Source organism: Ursus arctos, unplaced genomic scaffold, assembly GCF_023065955.2.
Source record: "Ursus arctos isolate Adak ecotype North America unplaced genomic scaffold, UrsArc2.0 scaffold_6, whole genome shotgun sequence".
Taxonomy (NCBI): domain Eukaryota; kingdom Metazoa; phylum Chordata; class Mammalia; order Carnivora; family Ursidae; genus Ursus; species Ursus arctos.
Genome location: NW_026623078.1, coordinates 28,903,052 through 28,919,849, shown reverse-complemented (window position 1 = coordinate 28,919,849; position 16,798 = coordinate 28,903,052). Strand labels below are relative to the sequence as shown.

The 16,798-nt window shown below is 40.9% G+C and overlaps 1 protein-coding gene across 1 annotated transcript in view; it reads left to right on the top strand.

Moving 5' to 3' along the window:
• Positions 1–1,679: 1,679 nt before the first annotated feature.
• The window catches only part of TRPA1 (transient receptor potential cation channel subfamily A member 1), a 50,550-nt gene continuing 35,431 nt past the window's right edge, over positions 1,680–16,798 (top strand). Inside the window, exons 1-4 of the mRNA XM_026495899.4 lie at positions 1,680–2,086; positions 8,179–8,338; positions 10,768–10,943; positions 15,370–15,477. Coding sequence (XP_026351684.1) covers positions 1,976–2,086; positions 8,179–8,338; positions 10,768–10,943; positions 15,370–15,477 — 555 coding nt within the window. The 5' untranslated portion in view covers positions 1,680–1,975. The remainder of the gene's footprint in view (positions 2,087–8,178; positions 8,339–10,767; positions 10,944–15,369; positions 15,478–16,798) is intronic.

The window sequence follows — 16,798 nt, the reverse complement described above, 5'->3', positions numbered from 1 at the left end:
CAATTTGGGGGCGCCTGGGTGGCACAGCGGTTAAAGCGTCTGCCTTCGGCTCAGGGCGTGATCCCGGCGTTCCGGGATCGAACCCCACATCAGGCTCCTCCTCTATGAGCCTGCTTCTTCCTCTCCCACTCCCCCTGCTTGTGTTCCCTCTCTCGCTGGCTGTCTCTATCTCTGTCAAATAAATAAATAAATAAAAATCTTTAAAAAAAAAAAAAGAAGAAAACTCAATTTAAAAAAGCAAAATAATTTACTAAGCATTTTGTTAAGAAGATGTATGAATGGCTGATAAATGAAAAACATGGACAATATCATTAACCATTAGGGAAATGCCAATTAAAACCATAATGAGATACCACTATATACACACTAGAATGATTAAAATCAAAAAGATTGCTGACACCACGTTTTGTGAGGGTACGGAGAAACTGAAATCCTCATACAGTGCTAGTGGGCATGTAAAATGGCCCAGCCACTTTGGAAAATGGTTTGGCAGTTTCATACAAAGCCAAACACATACTTATCCTATGACCCAGCAATTCACTACCACGTATTTAACCAAGAAAAATGAAAACAGGTGTCCACAGAAGGATTTGTATGAAAAATTTCATAGCAGCATTACTCATGATAAACTAAAATTAGAAATAATCCAAATGCCCAGCAACTGGTAAATGGCAACACCTTTAATATTATCCTGCTGAGGAATTCCATTCCTTGGGTGGAATTGATGGCAACCTGCACAATCTATTAATAGATTTGTGTGTTGGGGGCGGAGCTTCCATTGTCCCAAAATATTATGATGCCGCATTACCTGCCCTTAAGTTCAGCCCAGTGTAGCCCCTAGGTCAAGTGGTCCACAACCTTCATTTAGCACAGGATCTATGCCAGGTCCTGGAGCCATGAGGGTCTTACAACAGGTACTGGAGACTGCTAAATGAAGTGATTATGTGATTATGACAATCCAGGGCCTTAAAGGAGCACACAGATTGTCCAAACAAGAGACTGCCAAAGCTGTTTTGGCCTGTGCAAAGTGCAATCCGTTTTTGAAAGAAGTTTTTTCCTTTCTAACCTTGTAGCCTAAACATAGTTGCTACAGTTTCAAAGCGTCCACTGAATGAACAGAGAGAAGCAGCCTCAACCTTCCACTCCACAACTTACACCCATACTGCTGATTAATAGATGCAGCGCAGGCCCATGAAGATAAGCCTTTCACAAAGCTGAGGGTAAACAAGCTGACAGCAGTCAATATGATTCACCTTTACCTAAGTTGTTGTTTGTAGCCATTCTGAAACACCACATCATGAGATTAGTATTGCCATCCACAGGAAATGGGGCCTGAGGTTCAAAGGGACATGATCTAGTTGCTCAAACCAGTGCTAAGATTTAATCTGTCTCCCTAGTCTTCTGGAAAGAGAAGTTCTCATAAAAATCTTATTTCCAACTCAAAGAGTCTAAAATGAAATGGGAAACCCAACCTCAGAAGCTTTTAGGAAAAAAAAAAATTCTAAAAAGGAAAAATCGTCCCAATTTACTCAGTTATTCTCTCACTCTCAACCACCTCCATCCCCCGCCTCCCTTCCTCCCCCCCTCCTCCGCCCCGGTCCTGAGGGTGGGCGGTTCTTACTGTTTTTATTATAAAAGTTTCCAGATTCCTTGGATCCACCCAGACCTGACACCTTGACTCAGGGGGTGCGCAGCCCGGACAGGCAAGTCGCCGCGTTCTCTGCGCTTGAAGTAGCGAGCGGGGGACAGTCTCGGCGCGGCCCCGAAGTCTGTGTCCCGGCCTCCTCCCCGCGCCCCTCTTGCTTCCCGCGCTGCGAGCAGCCCGGGACGCGGAACCCCTTCCAGAAGTTCTGTCGGCCCGGGGAGAGCGAGTTGCCGGCAGCTCTCCGCGCTCCCTCGCCGCAGGTGCCCGCGCACGTGGGGAGCAGCTGGCGCAGGGGGAGCAGCTGGCGCAGGTGGCGCCGGGGTGCGGTCGATGAGGCGCAGCCTGAGGAAGATGCTAAGCCCGGGGAAGCAGGAGGAGCCCCCGGGCGCAGTCTACCAGGGCGTGGAGAACGACATGGACGACTCCAAGGACTCGCTTAAGGTACCCCGATTGGTGGGCGGTCGGGACGGGGTCGGGAGCCCCGGCGGGGGCGGCAGTGCTTGACTCTGCCCTCCTGCGTTCGGGGTTTCTCAGCCGGCGGCTCTGGGACGGGAGGACGCCGGGCACTGGGGACCTTCTCAGAATGGGGGCGGGGGGCGATAGGCGGCGTTAGTGAGGCGCCCCAGCAGCCCTGCTGTATCCTTTCTGTTCGCTTGCTGGTTTGCTCACCCTGCCCTTACTCCTGCGCGGGCACCTGCAGTCCGGGGACACTTACCCCAAAGTAGCGGGAATGGCGGGACTGGCGAGCTCCTCCAGGAAGTGGGGCGTCAGGAAGGGCTGTGGAAGGGGAGGCCCTCTGACGTCGGGTAGGTGGTCTTCGCGAGGCGCTGAGGGCTAGAATGGGCTTGGGTCGTTTGAGCGGCTCCCGGGACACCCGGCGTCTGCAGAGGCAGCATGAGCTCCAAAGGGCGCGGTCAGGGGACAGAGGCTGTTGAGGGTTCAGCAAACCCGCGCCCTGGCTTTCTTCCCATTGTCAGCAGGAGGAGGGGTCTTTTTTTAAACGTGAAAATGTCACGTCTTTCCAACCTCCCAGCCCCCACCTCAAATCCATTTCCGAAGTGGACTCCTGTTAATAGCGCCTCAGGTATTTTCCAGAGCGCGGGGGGAGGGGCCGTTTGCACAAATACACACACGTGGCTTATGAAATTATATTTTAGAGTACTTTAAAATTCAGCACCTGGGGATTTACCTTACTCTTTTTTGCAGCTTAATAGTATTCCCTTGTATGACTGTACCATGATTTACTCACTAGCTCAGCGTGAGTGGACACTTAGGTTGTGTTTGTTTTTGTTTTATTTTGCTATCACACATGTGATTGTGTTTGTGAATGTGAATACGACTGACTCTGTTAGTATATTAGTGAATATGTATGCATGTCAAAGTCTTTGTAGGACCAAGAGGTATGTACAGCTTTAGTTTTGATAGAAATCACCAGACCTCTAAATAGGTTGCACAAATTGACACTGTTGCCAATAGTGTGAGTCAGGCATGTGAATCACAAAAGCCTGGAAGACAAACCAGCCTTCACCTATTTGGGCATCCAGATTAAACACTGACTTTTTTCTTCTCCTCCTTGATTTCATATTAACTAGGGTCTTTTGGCTTAATCCAAAGAACAGAGATCATGAGTTGACTTCAAGCGCTAGGATAGTGTCTTTGGAATTAACATTACGGACTAGAAGAAAATTTTACATTTCAAAAATCTCATCAGAACTACTTCATTTACCAAAGTGGTTTTGTTTTCAAGAGATATTTGCTGAAGGATTTCTGCAGCACAGAGTCTCAAACTTCATGTTTTTGTTTGTCTTCATTTAGTTTTATTGCCTAAGTCAAGTAGAGTCATTTACGTTATTTAAGGCTTTTAGAAGCTACAATAGAGCTTGTAGTTTGAAGGGTTTAAGTATTTTATTACCTTCAGTAATTCCAGATCATTCTGTAGGAATGTCAGTGGTGAGACTAATTACAAATCAGTACCTATAATACTGTGGAGAGTTTTGACTCTAGGGGTTTCCTGATTAAAAAGATACGGCTTATAGTATTTTCTCCAGCATTGATACACCATCTCAGGGATACTAACAAAATCAAAGGATGGAAGAAACCTTACAAGATGAGAAATGTGGGAAAAGAACCATCTGACTGAGGCCTTTACCTTTTTCCACGACTTTCTTTCAACAGAGTTAATACATTAGCATTTGACCCTTCATTCGTTAAAACCTTTCACCTAGCTTCCCTCTTTTTTACCCGATTACTGCTTGTATGTATTTCATTAAAGCAACCTAGAACAAATGTATTTAATACCTCTGTTTTAAAGTGCTTGGAATTAGCTGTTTAAAAGTGATCTAGTCTATTATGTTCTGTACCTCATCATATAGTTTGGAATCTAAAAGAATCTTAAGTAACCCTGTGACAATAACAGAACTATATTGAATGGATATATAATAATTATGTCTAAATGACATCCTTGGATTACTTTCAGAACTTTCTTTAAGAAGTCTCTTCAAAACCCGACTTAACATGTGTATAAATTCAGACTGTTCAGTATGTCTGATGAGCTTATATAAAGCACTTAGATGCTCTTTTGTCATTGTGAATTCAGTACCTTACGAGAGCATCTGAACCTCGTACTTGTTCTCAAGAGTGTGTTAATTGGGTTTGTGTTACAGCACATCACTGAACAGACCTGTAAATTGTTCTCTGGCACTGTGGAGTGGGCAGTGTAATCCCTTTATTTTCACTGGGAGAACATAAAATTCAAGTGCTAAAATACTTCCAAATGTAATTAGATACTTTCTTTGATAGAGGCATTGAGAAACAACTTATTTCTGTAAGAACCTCATTTTTAATTTATTACTGAATCTGTTTAAGTTTGGAAATGGTTGCACGCTTATTGTTCTTCATTCACTAAAATTATGTGTAGTTACATAGAATTTTGTAGTTGAAAAGTGATACATGCATATTTAAAGGACTGTCATAGAAAAATGATTTCTTCGGTACCATTCTGTCATAACAAAACAAAAACCAAAGTTCAAACTTTTAAGGGATTTTGTTTTGTTTATTTCAACCTGGCATTTGTTGAATGAATCCTTTTTGTTGTTTTTGAGTAAATCCTAATATGCTCCATGTTTATTAACTATATTAAAATACATTAAATACTTTAACACTGAATTTTATTTCATGCGTGTCAAATGTGACCAGTCACAGCCAAAGGTAGAATTGAAGCAAGTACCTGGCTCATTTGTTTGAAGGAGGTTTCTGCATTTTCAGGAAGTAGTTATTTTACAGTGGTTTCTATGAAAAGCTACTGTCTTGTAAAATGTTTCATTTTTGGTTCAAGTGTTAAGAAATACCTTTAGAAAAAAAAATCAGGTGTATTATGTGGTCACACATTTGCAAAGCTGTGAGGGACATTGAGAAATAATTTTATTCTATGTATTACCATAGCACCAGCATGAGGTTCCATTAATTTTTCCTATTGATTTTTAAAAAGGTAGTCTGGGGAAATTCTAGGGCATATAATAGTCCATATAGCCCCCACCTGCTGCTCTGTAAGAGCTCTGGGTCTTTTTTATTTCTCTCCTTCCTTCACTCTCTCCCTCTTATATATTTACATATATAAAGTATCATGCAAAATAAGTATCCAAATGTGTAGTACACATTCAGCATAGCCTTTGAGGAATGAACCAGAGAGTGTTTCTCAAACTTTTTTTTTGTCACAGAATCCCTTTAAACTTAAAATTGAGGATTCCAAAGAATGCTTGTTTATGGGGTTGAAGCTACCAATATTAGAAATTAAAGTGGAAAAAAAAATTTTAAACCTGAGAATCCATGGTACACATTCCAGTACCTGTCAATGCTGTAATGTCACTTTACATTCTGTGGCTTGTCTCTCACTGTGCAGTCGTGAGAGACAGAAAGAAAGGCTAGGCTGGAGAACGGCATCTTGTAGCTCTCGTGAAAGCCTCGAGGAGGGAGAATTTAGGAGGGCATTAGGAGGGTGCATTGGAAAGGAAGGAGAGCAGGGTGCACTTGCTTCAGGTGTTCAGCCTGGTAGAGCTCAAGCTAAGCACAACATGAACACGGCACAGCGTGGTACAAGAAGAGGCTGGCTTCTGGAGTAGAAAACTTGTGTGCAATTCAGGGACATGTCAGAGTTTGGCTACAGCCTCAGTTCTGGGCCAAACTCTGCAATTTGGCTTTGGCTTTGCCTTTGGCAATCTAATATCAAAATACCTAATTCAGTGCCATTTCTGGTGTCTTTGGACTGGTGTGTTATTAGTGATACCACATCTAAACAATATAAAAATGTCAGCAATAGAATAAGGCATGTCATTCATATTTGTTGATAATACCTAAATACTCATTTTCAAATATAAGGAATTCTAGAAGCAAGTTTGAATAACACTCTTGTCAGTCAATTGAAGTATAATTACTAAATATAATTATTTTGAAAAATTTTTTTCTTTTTAAAGATTTTATTTATTCGAGATAGAGTGAGAGAGAGCACAAGAGCAGGGTGAGGGACAGAGGGAGAAGCAGATGCCCCATTGAGCAGGGAGTCCGATGCAGGGCTCAGTCCCTGGACTCCAGGATCATGACCTGAGCCAAAGGCAGACGTTTAACCAACTGAGCTACCCAGCTGCCCCAATTTTAAAAATTCTTAATTTTTTGTATAAAATAGATACTAAGAATTTTCAGGTAGGGAACTAGAATAGAGAACTATTTTGTCAGTTAATGTAGATATTAAAAGATGATTACTTAATTTTTGAAAAAACCTAATATACTTTTGATCTAAAATATTTATGAAAATTTAAATAATGCAAGGCAGGATAATAGAAACAAGTTTATCACATGAAGGTTTTTACTAAATTTTGTTTGCTATAGTAACATGAATAGCATCAAATAAAAATTATTTTTAAAGATCTATTTAATTTTTAGTGAGTTTATTCTGTTTAGGCCATGAGATTTTTCTAGAAAAAGTTCTGTTTGGGAATTTTTCATATTTTGTGAGAATGAATCAACGGCAGAATGTCAACATTGTCACCACAAAACTTTACAAGGAAGAGACACAATGTCATTTATGGTAAATCATCCTCAGTCTAGTCATAATAAAGAATATAAAAAGCGTGAGGAAGAAAAGAGTATTTGAGAAAAATAAGGTATTCAAAAAAAGCTCTCACTTCTCCCCTGACATCAGCGGAAATGAGCATGTGTTTGGAGTCACACTTTTACAGCCCAGTGACAACAGCCAGCTGTGCCAAAAACTTACTGAACTTGCTCTCCAAAGTCTGTCTTATGGTTTAAAATATTTTAGTCTGTCACACAGCTCACTCTATGATGATGGTTTTTACCTCAGCTTCAGTTTCTCTTGTATGTTGGTTTTTCCATCATTGACCAGTCAGCCAAAATATGTGTTCCATGCATCTCCTGTTCGAGTTCTGACTTTGCCATTTACTGGGTGCCTTTGGGCAAATTGTGTCGCCTCCCAATGTCCTTGTGTCTAGTCCTAAGTAAGTGCACAACAATGCTAGCATTTCTAGAGTGCAGAGAACAATGAGGAGGTTGAGCTGACTTGGTCTGGTGCAGAATCCCACTAGTCAAAAGAGGAGGAATAACTTAATCCTGGGGGGTGAGTGGACAGCCATCTAGACTACTGACCAAGTAAGTTACATGGCACTGCTTCAGTATGATTCTAGCTCTGCTATGTAAGGAAACATTGGATGGGAATTAACTGTTAGCAGGAAGGTCAAAGAGAGGAAAGTAATTTAGATTCCTGGACTTAATCCTTAAATTCATGAAAATCTTTTTATCTAACCAGCCCCTATGCTGTGATTTAAGTACATTTTCACCTGACAAAGAAAATTTCTCTATATTTTTGGGTGCCTGGGTGGCTCAGTAGATTAAGCGTCTGCCTTTGGCTCAGGTCATGATCTCAGGGTCCTGGGGTAAAGTCCTGCATCAGGCCCCCTGCTCAGTGGGGAGTCTGCTTCTCCCTCTCTCTCTGCCTGCCCTCCCTGCTTGTTCTCTCTCTCTCTCTCAAATAAAATCTTTAAAAATTTTCTTTATATTTTCACTGTAATTACTATTTCTTAGATCCCTTATGATTACTTCAACAAAACTTTTCTCAAGGCCTTTATTTCTATAGCATATACAAATTTATGATCAGAAAAGCAGATGATTATTGCAGTTATTAATGTTCAGGCATTTACTTGTACCTTCTACATGTCTGTACTCATTTTGTGATTTTCAAAAAAATATTTATCATAAGCATGATAAATAGTTTTGGATGATAGTAACCTTTTAACAATCAACTTGTATTGAGGTGTGTGGGCAGCACAGTTGGTTAAGTGTCTGACTCTTGATTTTGGCTCAGGTCATGATCTCAGAGTTATGAGAATGAGCCCCGCATTGGGCTCTGCCCTCAGCAGATTCTATCTCTCTCTTTCTCCCTTTGCCCCGCCTCCCTTAAAAATTAACTTGTATTAATAAGTTTTACATATGCTTGTTGGAGATAACAATTTTTTATATACTTCCAGGTGGTTCTTGAAGGAAGTACATGTAGATTTAAAAACCTCATGAAGAAACGAAAGAAATTAAGCAAATATGATGATATGAGCACATCCCCTTTGCACCATGCTGCAGAAGAAGGTCAAGTGGAGCTGATGGAGATGATCATCAATGACTCCTCTTTTGAAGGTCACAGGATGTTACAATGAGTTCTGTAAAAGTCCATCATCCCGTTAGATTTGCTGGGAAGAGTGGTATGAAGTAATTCTGAAGGGCAGATTAGTTCCAGTTTATAAAGGGCCCGGATATCTCACTCAGCAGTGTGGTTTTCCCTTTGGGCCAGTTTCCACTGAAGTACTGCAAAAGATGGTGCAGGGATCTGGGACATTGCACAACATACAGAGATTTTCTTTGCATACATTTTATGTCTTCTTCCTTACTATTTCCTTCGAGGTCATTCTGCACTTAAATTGCATATCGTTGGATAAAATCAGGGCTCTAAGAAGATGGAACATCCTCTCCTATCCAGCTTCGTGCACACACAGCCTTGTTTGAGAAACTCAATTGTAGTCCCATAAGGAAGGGGGATTGCCACAGATTTAAGCAGTGAGATATTGTGATAAGACCTCTGTTATTTAAGATGATTCCATCAATATTGTGGAAGATGGATTGGAAGTGGAAGCCCAATTGAAAGGCTACTTCAGTAGCAAAGAGAAGATGAGAGTCCATGAGGGTTTGAGATTGCAATAGGGAGAAAGAGAAGAATCAAGAGCTACTTTGTGTGTAGAATGGACAGTGCTTGATAAGACATTGAGTGTGAGGAGTAAGCGGCAAACGGCTGAACTGACTTTGAGATTCCTAATTTAGGAGATTCGTCTAATAGTATAGCTATCCAGAAAAGAAGGCATGTAAAAAGAACAGAAGAAAAGTGAGAATGAGGTGTGAAGAATAATGAATTCGGTTTGGTCATACTAAGTCTGAAATGTCCAGAGGACATATACTTGGAAATATCCAGTAGACTAGTAGCTAGTGTTCTAGTAGACTAGAACTCTAGAAGGAAGGGAACTGCCCCCCCCCAGGGCCATTGTTCATAGAAGGCATCTGAGGCTATGGAAGTGCATGGAAATGAGACCGTGTGATTGATAGCAAAGGTAGCTTAATGGTAGCACACCAATGTTAAGGATCAGGTGGCCGAGGAAAAGCCAGCAAGAGGATGGTGAAGAGGGTGGTGGATAAGAGATTGATGGTACAGAAGCCCAGGGAAGAGTTATCAGACACATGCATAAGGGTAACTGCACCCAAGAGCTCAAGTAGAAGGAAGATCACAATAACCCTTGTGTGAAAGGGCCTCAGCGACCTTTGTAAAAATGATTTCTGAAAACTGATAGAGATAAAAGTCAAATTCAAGTTATTTAATTAGTGAATGGGAATTTATCATTGTAGGCCCCTGTTTAAGTTTGGTGCTGAATGCAATGCTTGAAAGGAGTGACTTGATCAGACAGAATGGTCAAAGGATGTGTATGAGTATGAGAAAGTGGGAGTGTGGGGGGGGGTGTGTTGCTGAGAATGAGGTACTTGGATGAATGAGAGTGGAAAGATAAAATTGAAAAGGAGAAAAATGGGCAGTGTGGCTGCAGCATGGTTGCATGTGGTCCCCAAATCATATTCATGACCGGATGCTTCCCTCCTCCTCAGACATAATAATATTCTGCCGCTAATTACAATGGGTGATAAAGCAGACAGTCATGTCTATTTTAGAATAGGTATAAGACACTGCAGTATAAAAGGTCATATTCTTATGCTGAGCTAACAGGGTAAATAGTACAATATGCTGCATTGTGGAAATAAGTGGAAAGAAACCATGTGTGGCATTAGGGACACAAGCTCTAATTCTAGTCTTGTGGTTTATTAGTGGTGTGTCTTTTTTCTCATTAACATTTTTTGAACCATTGCTGTGGGCCATTCTACTAAGATCTTTGAAGATATGATATCCTCCTCCCTGAAACAATGTGAAGTATGTATATATTTAAAACATTTCTTTCCCTTCCCTCCTTCCCTCTCCCCCACTCCTTCCTAACAAATTTGAATTTAATAATATTGAGGTTCAAAGAGCAAGGCAGTTTACAGAACTTACATACTGGTTGTATAACATTGGCAAGATTTTCAAACTCTAGGCCTCGTCTTTCTTTATCTTTCTGAAAAAAATGGTCATGGTTCCTTGTGCGCTCTTGGAGGGTTGAGTGCAATAATGGGTGTATGGAACTTAGTAGTGTTTCTGGCATACAGTTACTGCTTTTATATAAGCTCAATATTTTAAAACTATCCTCAAATTCATATGGCAGATAAAAAACATACGGCAACAGGAAAATCTGTTTCTGGTGTATGCTATAGACAGACCTCTAACTCATTTGACAAAGTCAGTGCTGTACTTCAGCACATCCCCTGTAGGTGTCCATTAGATGTTTCCTGAGAACTGAAGCTGTATTTTAATGTTTTTATCAAGAAGGGAAGCCTATGTTGGCAGCACTTGGCGCTGAGCTTTGAGGTCAACAGGCATGCAATAGGTGTTGAATATAGTCCAAGCAAAATCTAACTCTTATTTTGGTGTATTTTTCTAGTGCTGAATGTGACGGATGATTATGGAAATACCCCTCTGCACTGGGCCGCAGAAAAAAACCAGGTTGAAAGCGTTAAGTTTCTTCTTAGCAAAGGAGCTAACCCAAACCTCCGAAACAGCAACATGATGGCACCCCTTCACCTAGCTGTGCAGAACTTGCACAACGAGGTGATGAAGGTAAGGCTGCTGCCTACTCCCCGTCATAGCGCAGGCCAGGACCAGGTCCAGTGGTCTCTGCCTAGGCCAGACTGGCCAACCAGCCTACCAGGATGAATGAAAGATAGTGATTATAACACTGGTTTTGCTTTTGACCAACCGATCATGATTGATGAGGATAGTCTAATCTTTATCAAAGAGTTCTTATGTATCAGCATTTTTTAAAAAGTTTTATATGTTTCAACTTTTTAGTCCTCATTAAAAGAAACAGAACTATGTACTAAGACTACTATTATCCCTCTCATAGCTGAGGGAACTGAGGCACAGAGAGAATGGAATAATTTGGCTGATGTCGTATAACTGGTTGAAAGCAAACATTAGGAATTTTGTTCTTGTCTTTGTGTTTGTGAGTTAATGCTTTACTTTTTTACTTGACTGATTAAATGATAAAAAGGAAGACAGTGATGAATGCCTCAGTGAAGACAGAAAACATAATTATGACTTACTATTTTTGTTAGAGTGGACAACATGCGATGGCGGATGGCATGTCTTGGCAGAAGACATGATGATACTTATGGGGCATTTCTTATTTTTTCCAAGGCTTCAGAGTGAGTTTTTTCAAATAAAAGAAAAGCTGGTGAATGCCAAATGGATAAGGTTTAGTCCAAGGCTTTTAAACTGCATTGCAGAGTCTCACAGACACACTAGAAGACACACATGGTTACTTAAAGAGTAATGAAATTTACAAATGGATCGTGTTCCACATATTCATTTCTAAGAGAGGCAATTTGGAACTTATAATAAGTTTTCCTGAGGTAATTATATTGCAAATAATGAGTTGGATATTATGCTAAGCCACATATCCTAATTAGTTCGAGTTACTATAACAAATACCATAGACTGTGGGCCTTAAGCAAAAACATTTATTTTTCACGGTTCTGGAGGCTGGGAAGTCCAAGATCAAGGCACTAGCCGATTTGGTGTCTGGTGGGCGCCTGCTTTCTGTTTCACAAATGCTGTTGTCTCACTGTGTTCTTATAAAGCAGAAGAGGTGAGAGAGCTTTCTGGGGTTTCTTTATAAGGGCACTACTGTCATTAATCACCTTCTGAAGGCCCTACCTCCCAATACCATCGCATTGGGGATTAAGATTTCAACATGGGTTTGGAGGGACAAAAATATCTGGTCCATCACACCATACAAAAATCTACTTTGTCCATAAATCACCAAAGAAGTCCTAGGGGTATTCTTGAGCTCCATGGTCCCTTTAGCCCAGACGCCTTCTCAGCCCCCTGGGTCCTTGGTTCCTTGAAGTCAGGCATAGAGGTGTGAGAGGAGCCTGCTTTCTGCTTTCCCACGGTAACTTGTGTATAGCTCTATCCTGATACTTAGCACATGGTATCGTAATCAAATGTTCATGTGGTTTTCTCCAGCTCTGGCCGGTTATCTTTGAAGGAGGGACTGTGTGCTGACTAATGTAAATATCTCCAGTCCTCACCACTATCGCTCTTGAACAAATGAACGAATGAGTAATGAATGAATGAGTAAATGGGCATTTTAAAGCCTGTAGGAGAAGGGATGAGCTTAAGTATCAGCCCTTAAGAAGATAGTTCCGGACAGCGCCCTGAGAAGGTTATTGAAAAGGCCTTTGGCAGCAGGCTATTTGTTTTTTAAATGTCTGCATTGTTCTATACAATTTGCATTGCCACTGGTAACTGTGGGGACCCCTCTCCAACCAGAGATGCCCTGTAATTCCTTGAGGAACTCTAGTGCTTCCTCTGAAGTCCCTTTTCAGAAGCAAACACCCATCGGCTTAATTAACCTTGACTCTGAAAGTGTGATTTGGGAATTCTAGGGCAGGTAACAGTGGAAGGGCTTTTTTAAAATTAGGAATCCGAAATCTTAAGACTAACAAATACAGAAAGCCATCACATAAAAATAGAAAAGGAACTTTAGAAATAAGCTCATAGGTGATTTATAAACTAGATGGGGGGGGGGGGGTATAACAAAGAATTTCCTGGTAACACCAGAACAAGAAAAAAAAAAAGCAGGGGTATAAGAGAATTGAAATTAGTTGTCTCTCCTTTGCTTGATCTTCTCAGCCATAACTTCATCTAAAAATATTTCCGAACCTCTCTCCGAACCAGTTATCCCCATGGGTCCCGCCTGTACCCCACCAGGCTTTGCTGGTTGTAGGCTGCTTCTCCATTGCCTGCTTGGCCAGACTTCCCCCAGACCTTCTACCACTGCCTGTATGCTTGTAAAGTAAAACACTGTTGCATGTCCCCTCAAGTTCTTGTACAGATACCAGCAGTGTTTCCTTGGACACGTTGGCCTAGGGGTTAGTGAGTGGCCTTGTTTCTCAATAGCCTGTAAGCCTTAGTTGAGGGCTCACCCCCTAAGTATCCAGTGGTTTGACTGTCCGGTGAGGCTGCCTGGATTTTTTATCAAAGGGATGTCTGGAGGCCACACCTGTAAACTTGCAGACTTGCCTGGTCATGAGAGAACCTGAAGTGGGCACGGTTAAGTTGCTCTCTCTGGGACCTCTGCCACATACAATTTTACACAGCTATGAAAAACTGTGCTTATGGTAGCAAGCAGTAACACCCTAATAACTGCTACAAATCTATGATCTCCAATTCTAAGAGGACAAAGAGAGAAAGAAAAATCTCTTGCAGACCTGATAGGTATACTTTACATGGGAATCTGGAGTTTGTTGAGAACAGAATGTGAAAGTGCCTGACGTTCAGAATGAAGTTGTGCTCTCATTGTCTTTCATCCATCAGTAATCTCCTACATGTTCTTATGTACTAAAATCTCAGTTTAATTTTGTTTTATGGGCAGAGCTAATTAGTAAGCCTAATTCATTTGCTGACATATCAGGGCATATTCTATTAACAAGGGGCTCTGCATTTTTTTTTTTTAAGTCAAGGTTTTTAGGGAACAGCTTGTTTAATTTTTCTTAAGGAATTTAATTGTAAGCATGTATTATGGTTTTATCATAGTCTTGCTACAAAAGAAAAGGCCTCTAGTAGGCCAATTCAAAGATTCTCTCTTGGGAGAAACATTTATATGAGATAATTATTGAGGGTGCAGGAAGCGAATGACCCAAACATGAAGTCAGTCTGTGGGCACGCAGCTGAGATAAGACCTCGGTCTGGTCTGGGTCTGCTCTCCGCACTCACTGCTTCGGATCAGTCAGGCAGGGCCTACTGCGGCCTGCCTGTTTTACACGGTCAGATATAGAGGAGTCCCGTCTGAAGAGTCTGACAGTTTGTTGCCCAAATCCTCTCCTTTCTAAAGGGATTTAATCGGTCTTGGGGCCCTGCAGGCCGCCTCAGTTCCGGGGTGTCGGCTGGTCCTGACAAGATCTCCTAACTGCAGTACCTTAACTGCTTGCATCATTGCTTGACACAGGCCCCTGCCTGACATGAGAGACTCCATTTTGCTCTGTACATGGGAAACAGGTCTTCAGTTAAATTCCATCAGAAAAATTGCTTAACCATTTCATCAGGAATGCTAAGTTATTACGTCATAGAAAAAGTTTCTATTCCAGACTAAGTTTGAATTAATTGAGTTAAGCCATACCAGTGTTACATGAACTCTCTTTGCTGAAGAGATTAGAGTTTTTAATTGACATTTCCCAGAATACTTAGAATGGAGGTACAGGAAAAATGGCTGGAGGGGAGAAAGCAGCCCTTCCCTTCCCCCTCTCTCCTCCCTTTCTCCCTTCCCACCATCCTTCTCTCTCTCCCTTCTTCCTCTCCCTTCTTCCTTCACACTCACACATTCCAAATGCCTCCACAAATTTATTTTCTTTAAGCTGTTAGTTAACATAGTTTATTTAATTCAAGTGAGAAGTATTAAATGAGCTGATTATTAGTATCCACATTTCTTACTTCTTGTTTCACAACTCCGTATTGCCTTAATTGATGAGATACAGAAATCACCTTCCTTCCTTCCTTCCTTCCTTCCTTCCTTCCTTCCTTCTCTTCCTTTCCTTTTCTTCCTTTCCTTCCTTCCTTCCTTCCTTCCTTCCTTCCTTCCTTCCTTCCTTCCTTCCTTCCTTCCGAGAGTGGGTACATGCATGGGTGCATGAAGGGTGGGGAGGGGCAGAGGGAAAGGGAGAAAGAGAATATTAAGTAGGCTCCATGCCCACTGTGGAGCCTGACTCAGGGCTTGATCTCATGACCCTGAGATCATGACCTGAGCCAAAATCAAGACTCGATCACTTCCAGGTGCCCCGAAATCACCATTATTTCATCTTTTTGAGAAACGTGTGTAGTACCAACTAAGTACAATGTTTGTGCCAGATTCTGTGGGACAGGGATGAAAGAAGATGAATAAGGACATGGTCCCTAGCATCCAGGAGCTTATAATCTGGTGGAAGACAAATAGTCTTTTCAGAACTTGGAAGCTGTTGGACCGTTATTCCTCTCTTTTGTGTAGGTCTTGACTGAGCACAGCAGTACAGATATTAATTTGGAAGGAGAAAATGGAAACACAGCTGTGATAATCGCATGCTCCAAAGATAACAGTGAAGCACTGCAAATCTTGGTTTGTATTTTAACCATTTTCCCCCATTTTCTTTCCTTTCTTTAGGACCACATTGTTATTTACAGCAGCTCTCAGTTTCTCTTCTTAGCAAAATATAAAATGCAGAAAATGTCAGAAAAAAAAATAGTTCTGTGTGTTTCCGTCTTTGTACACACTCCTTAAATCTTAAATCGATCTGAGATTGCTTACAGAAGACTCACAGGAAAACATTAAAGAAAATGTGAAGAGAACCAGGTGAAAAAGTAGAGACAGCAAAAATGAAGATGAAGCTGCTGGTCAGGATACAAAATACAAAGTATAGTAGCTTGGATGTTAGTAAGAGTGGACCATACTTTTGACTCTGAGCTTCTGAATAGTCCGAGGAGAGATAAATGTAGTCAACTGCAAACTTAACTGTTGGGCTCATGAAATAAAAGCTAAGAGAAACAGCCATTCATGTTCCCAGGACTAGAAGTTGCCACCATGGATTGTCAGAAAGGGAGCCCTGTGTGACATAATGATCAAGGTCCTTGGCCACAGCCCTGTAAGTAGGACCAGCCCACTCTCTGGGGGGATTTCCTGGGGCAGTCCATTGAAACTCTGGAGATGCCCATCTAAAATGACTGCTACCCTACATAGTGTCCCCATCTGAGTGTCATATTAGAATTCCCGAAAAAAGCTTTCTTTCAACCATCCCTTAATCACTTGTATGTTATTCAGGCTAGGGTATATATTTTTGCCACTCGATTTTTTCTTTCTCTCCACTATCCCAGAGAGTAGGAAAATAAAATAAAAATAATTTTAGAACATCTCCTTGAATATTTAAATTTACAAATAAGTTCCAACATGTTAATTAGATGTTTTGGAGAAAAAAATGCATATTCCTATAAACTGTCATGATTGGACCAAAAAGAGGATAAAAATAAATGAATTTCACATTCAAACCAAGAATTTAGAAAAAGAGCCACAAATAAAACAAAAGAAATTGTAATAAAGGAATAGTAAAGTTGAAAATAAAAATTAATGATTTTTGGAATTACTTGATGAGTTGTTTCCTTGAAAAAGATGATAAAATAGAGCTGGTATGGCGCAAGTCTAAATAAAAGAGAAAAAGATAAAGTGCAAATCACAGAGGGCTTTATCTGGGTATGATAGGGAATTTTAAGATGATAAAAGATTGGTATGTGGAATCCTATTCTAAAAATTTAGAATATCCTTTTTAAATGGATACATAATTGAAAGTAATTGAAATTAAAAAATTAACTAAAAGTTAATTCTAATTTATGTGGAGATTCATAAAAAATATTAAAAATGCATTATTAAGCTCTGGAGCCAGCTAATT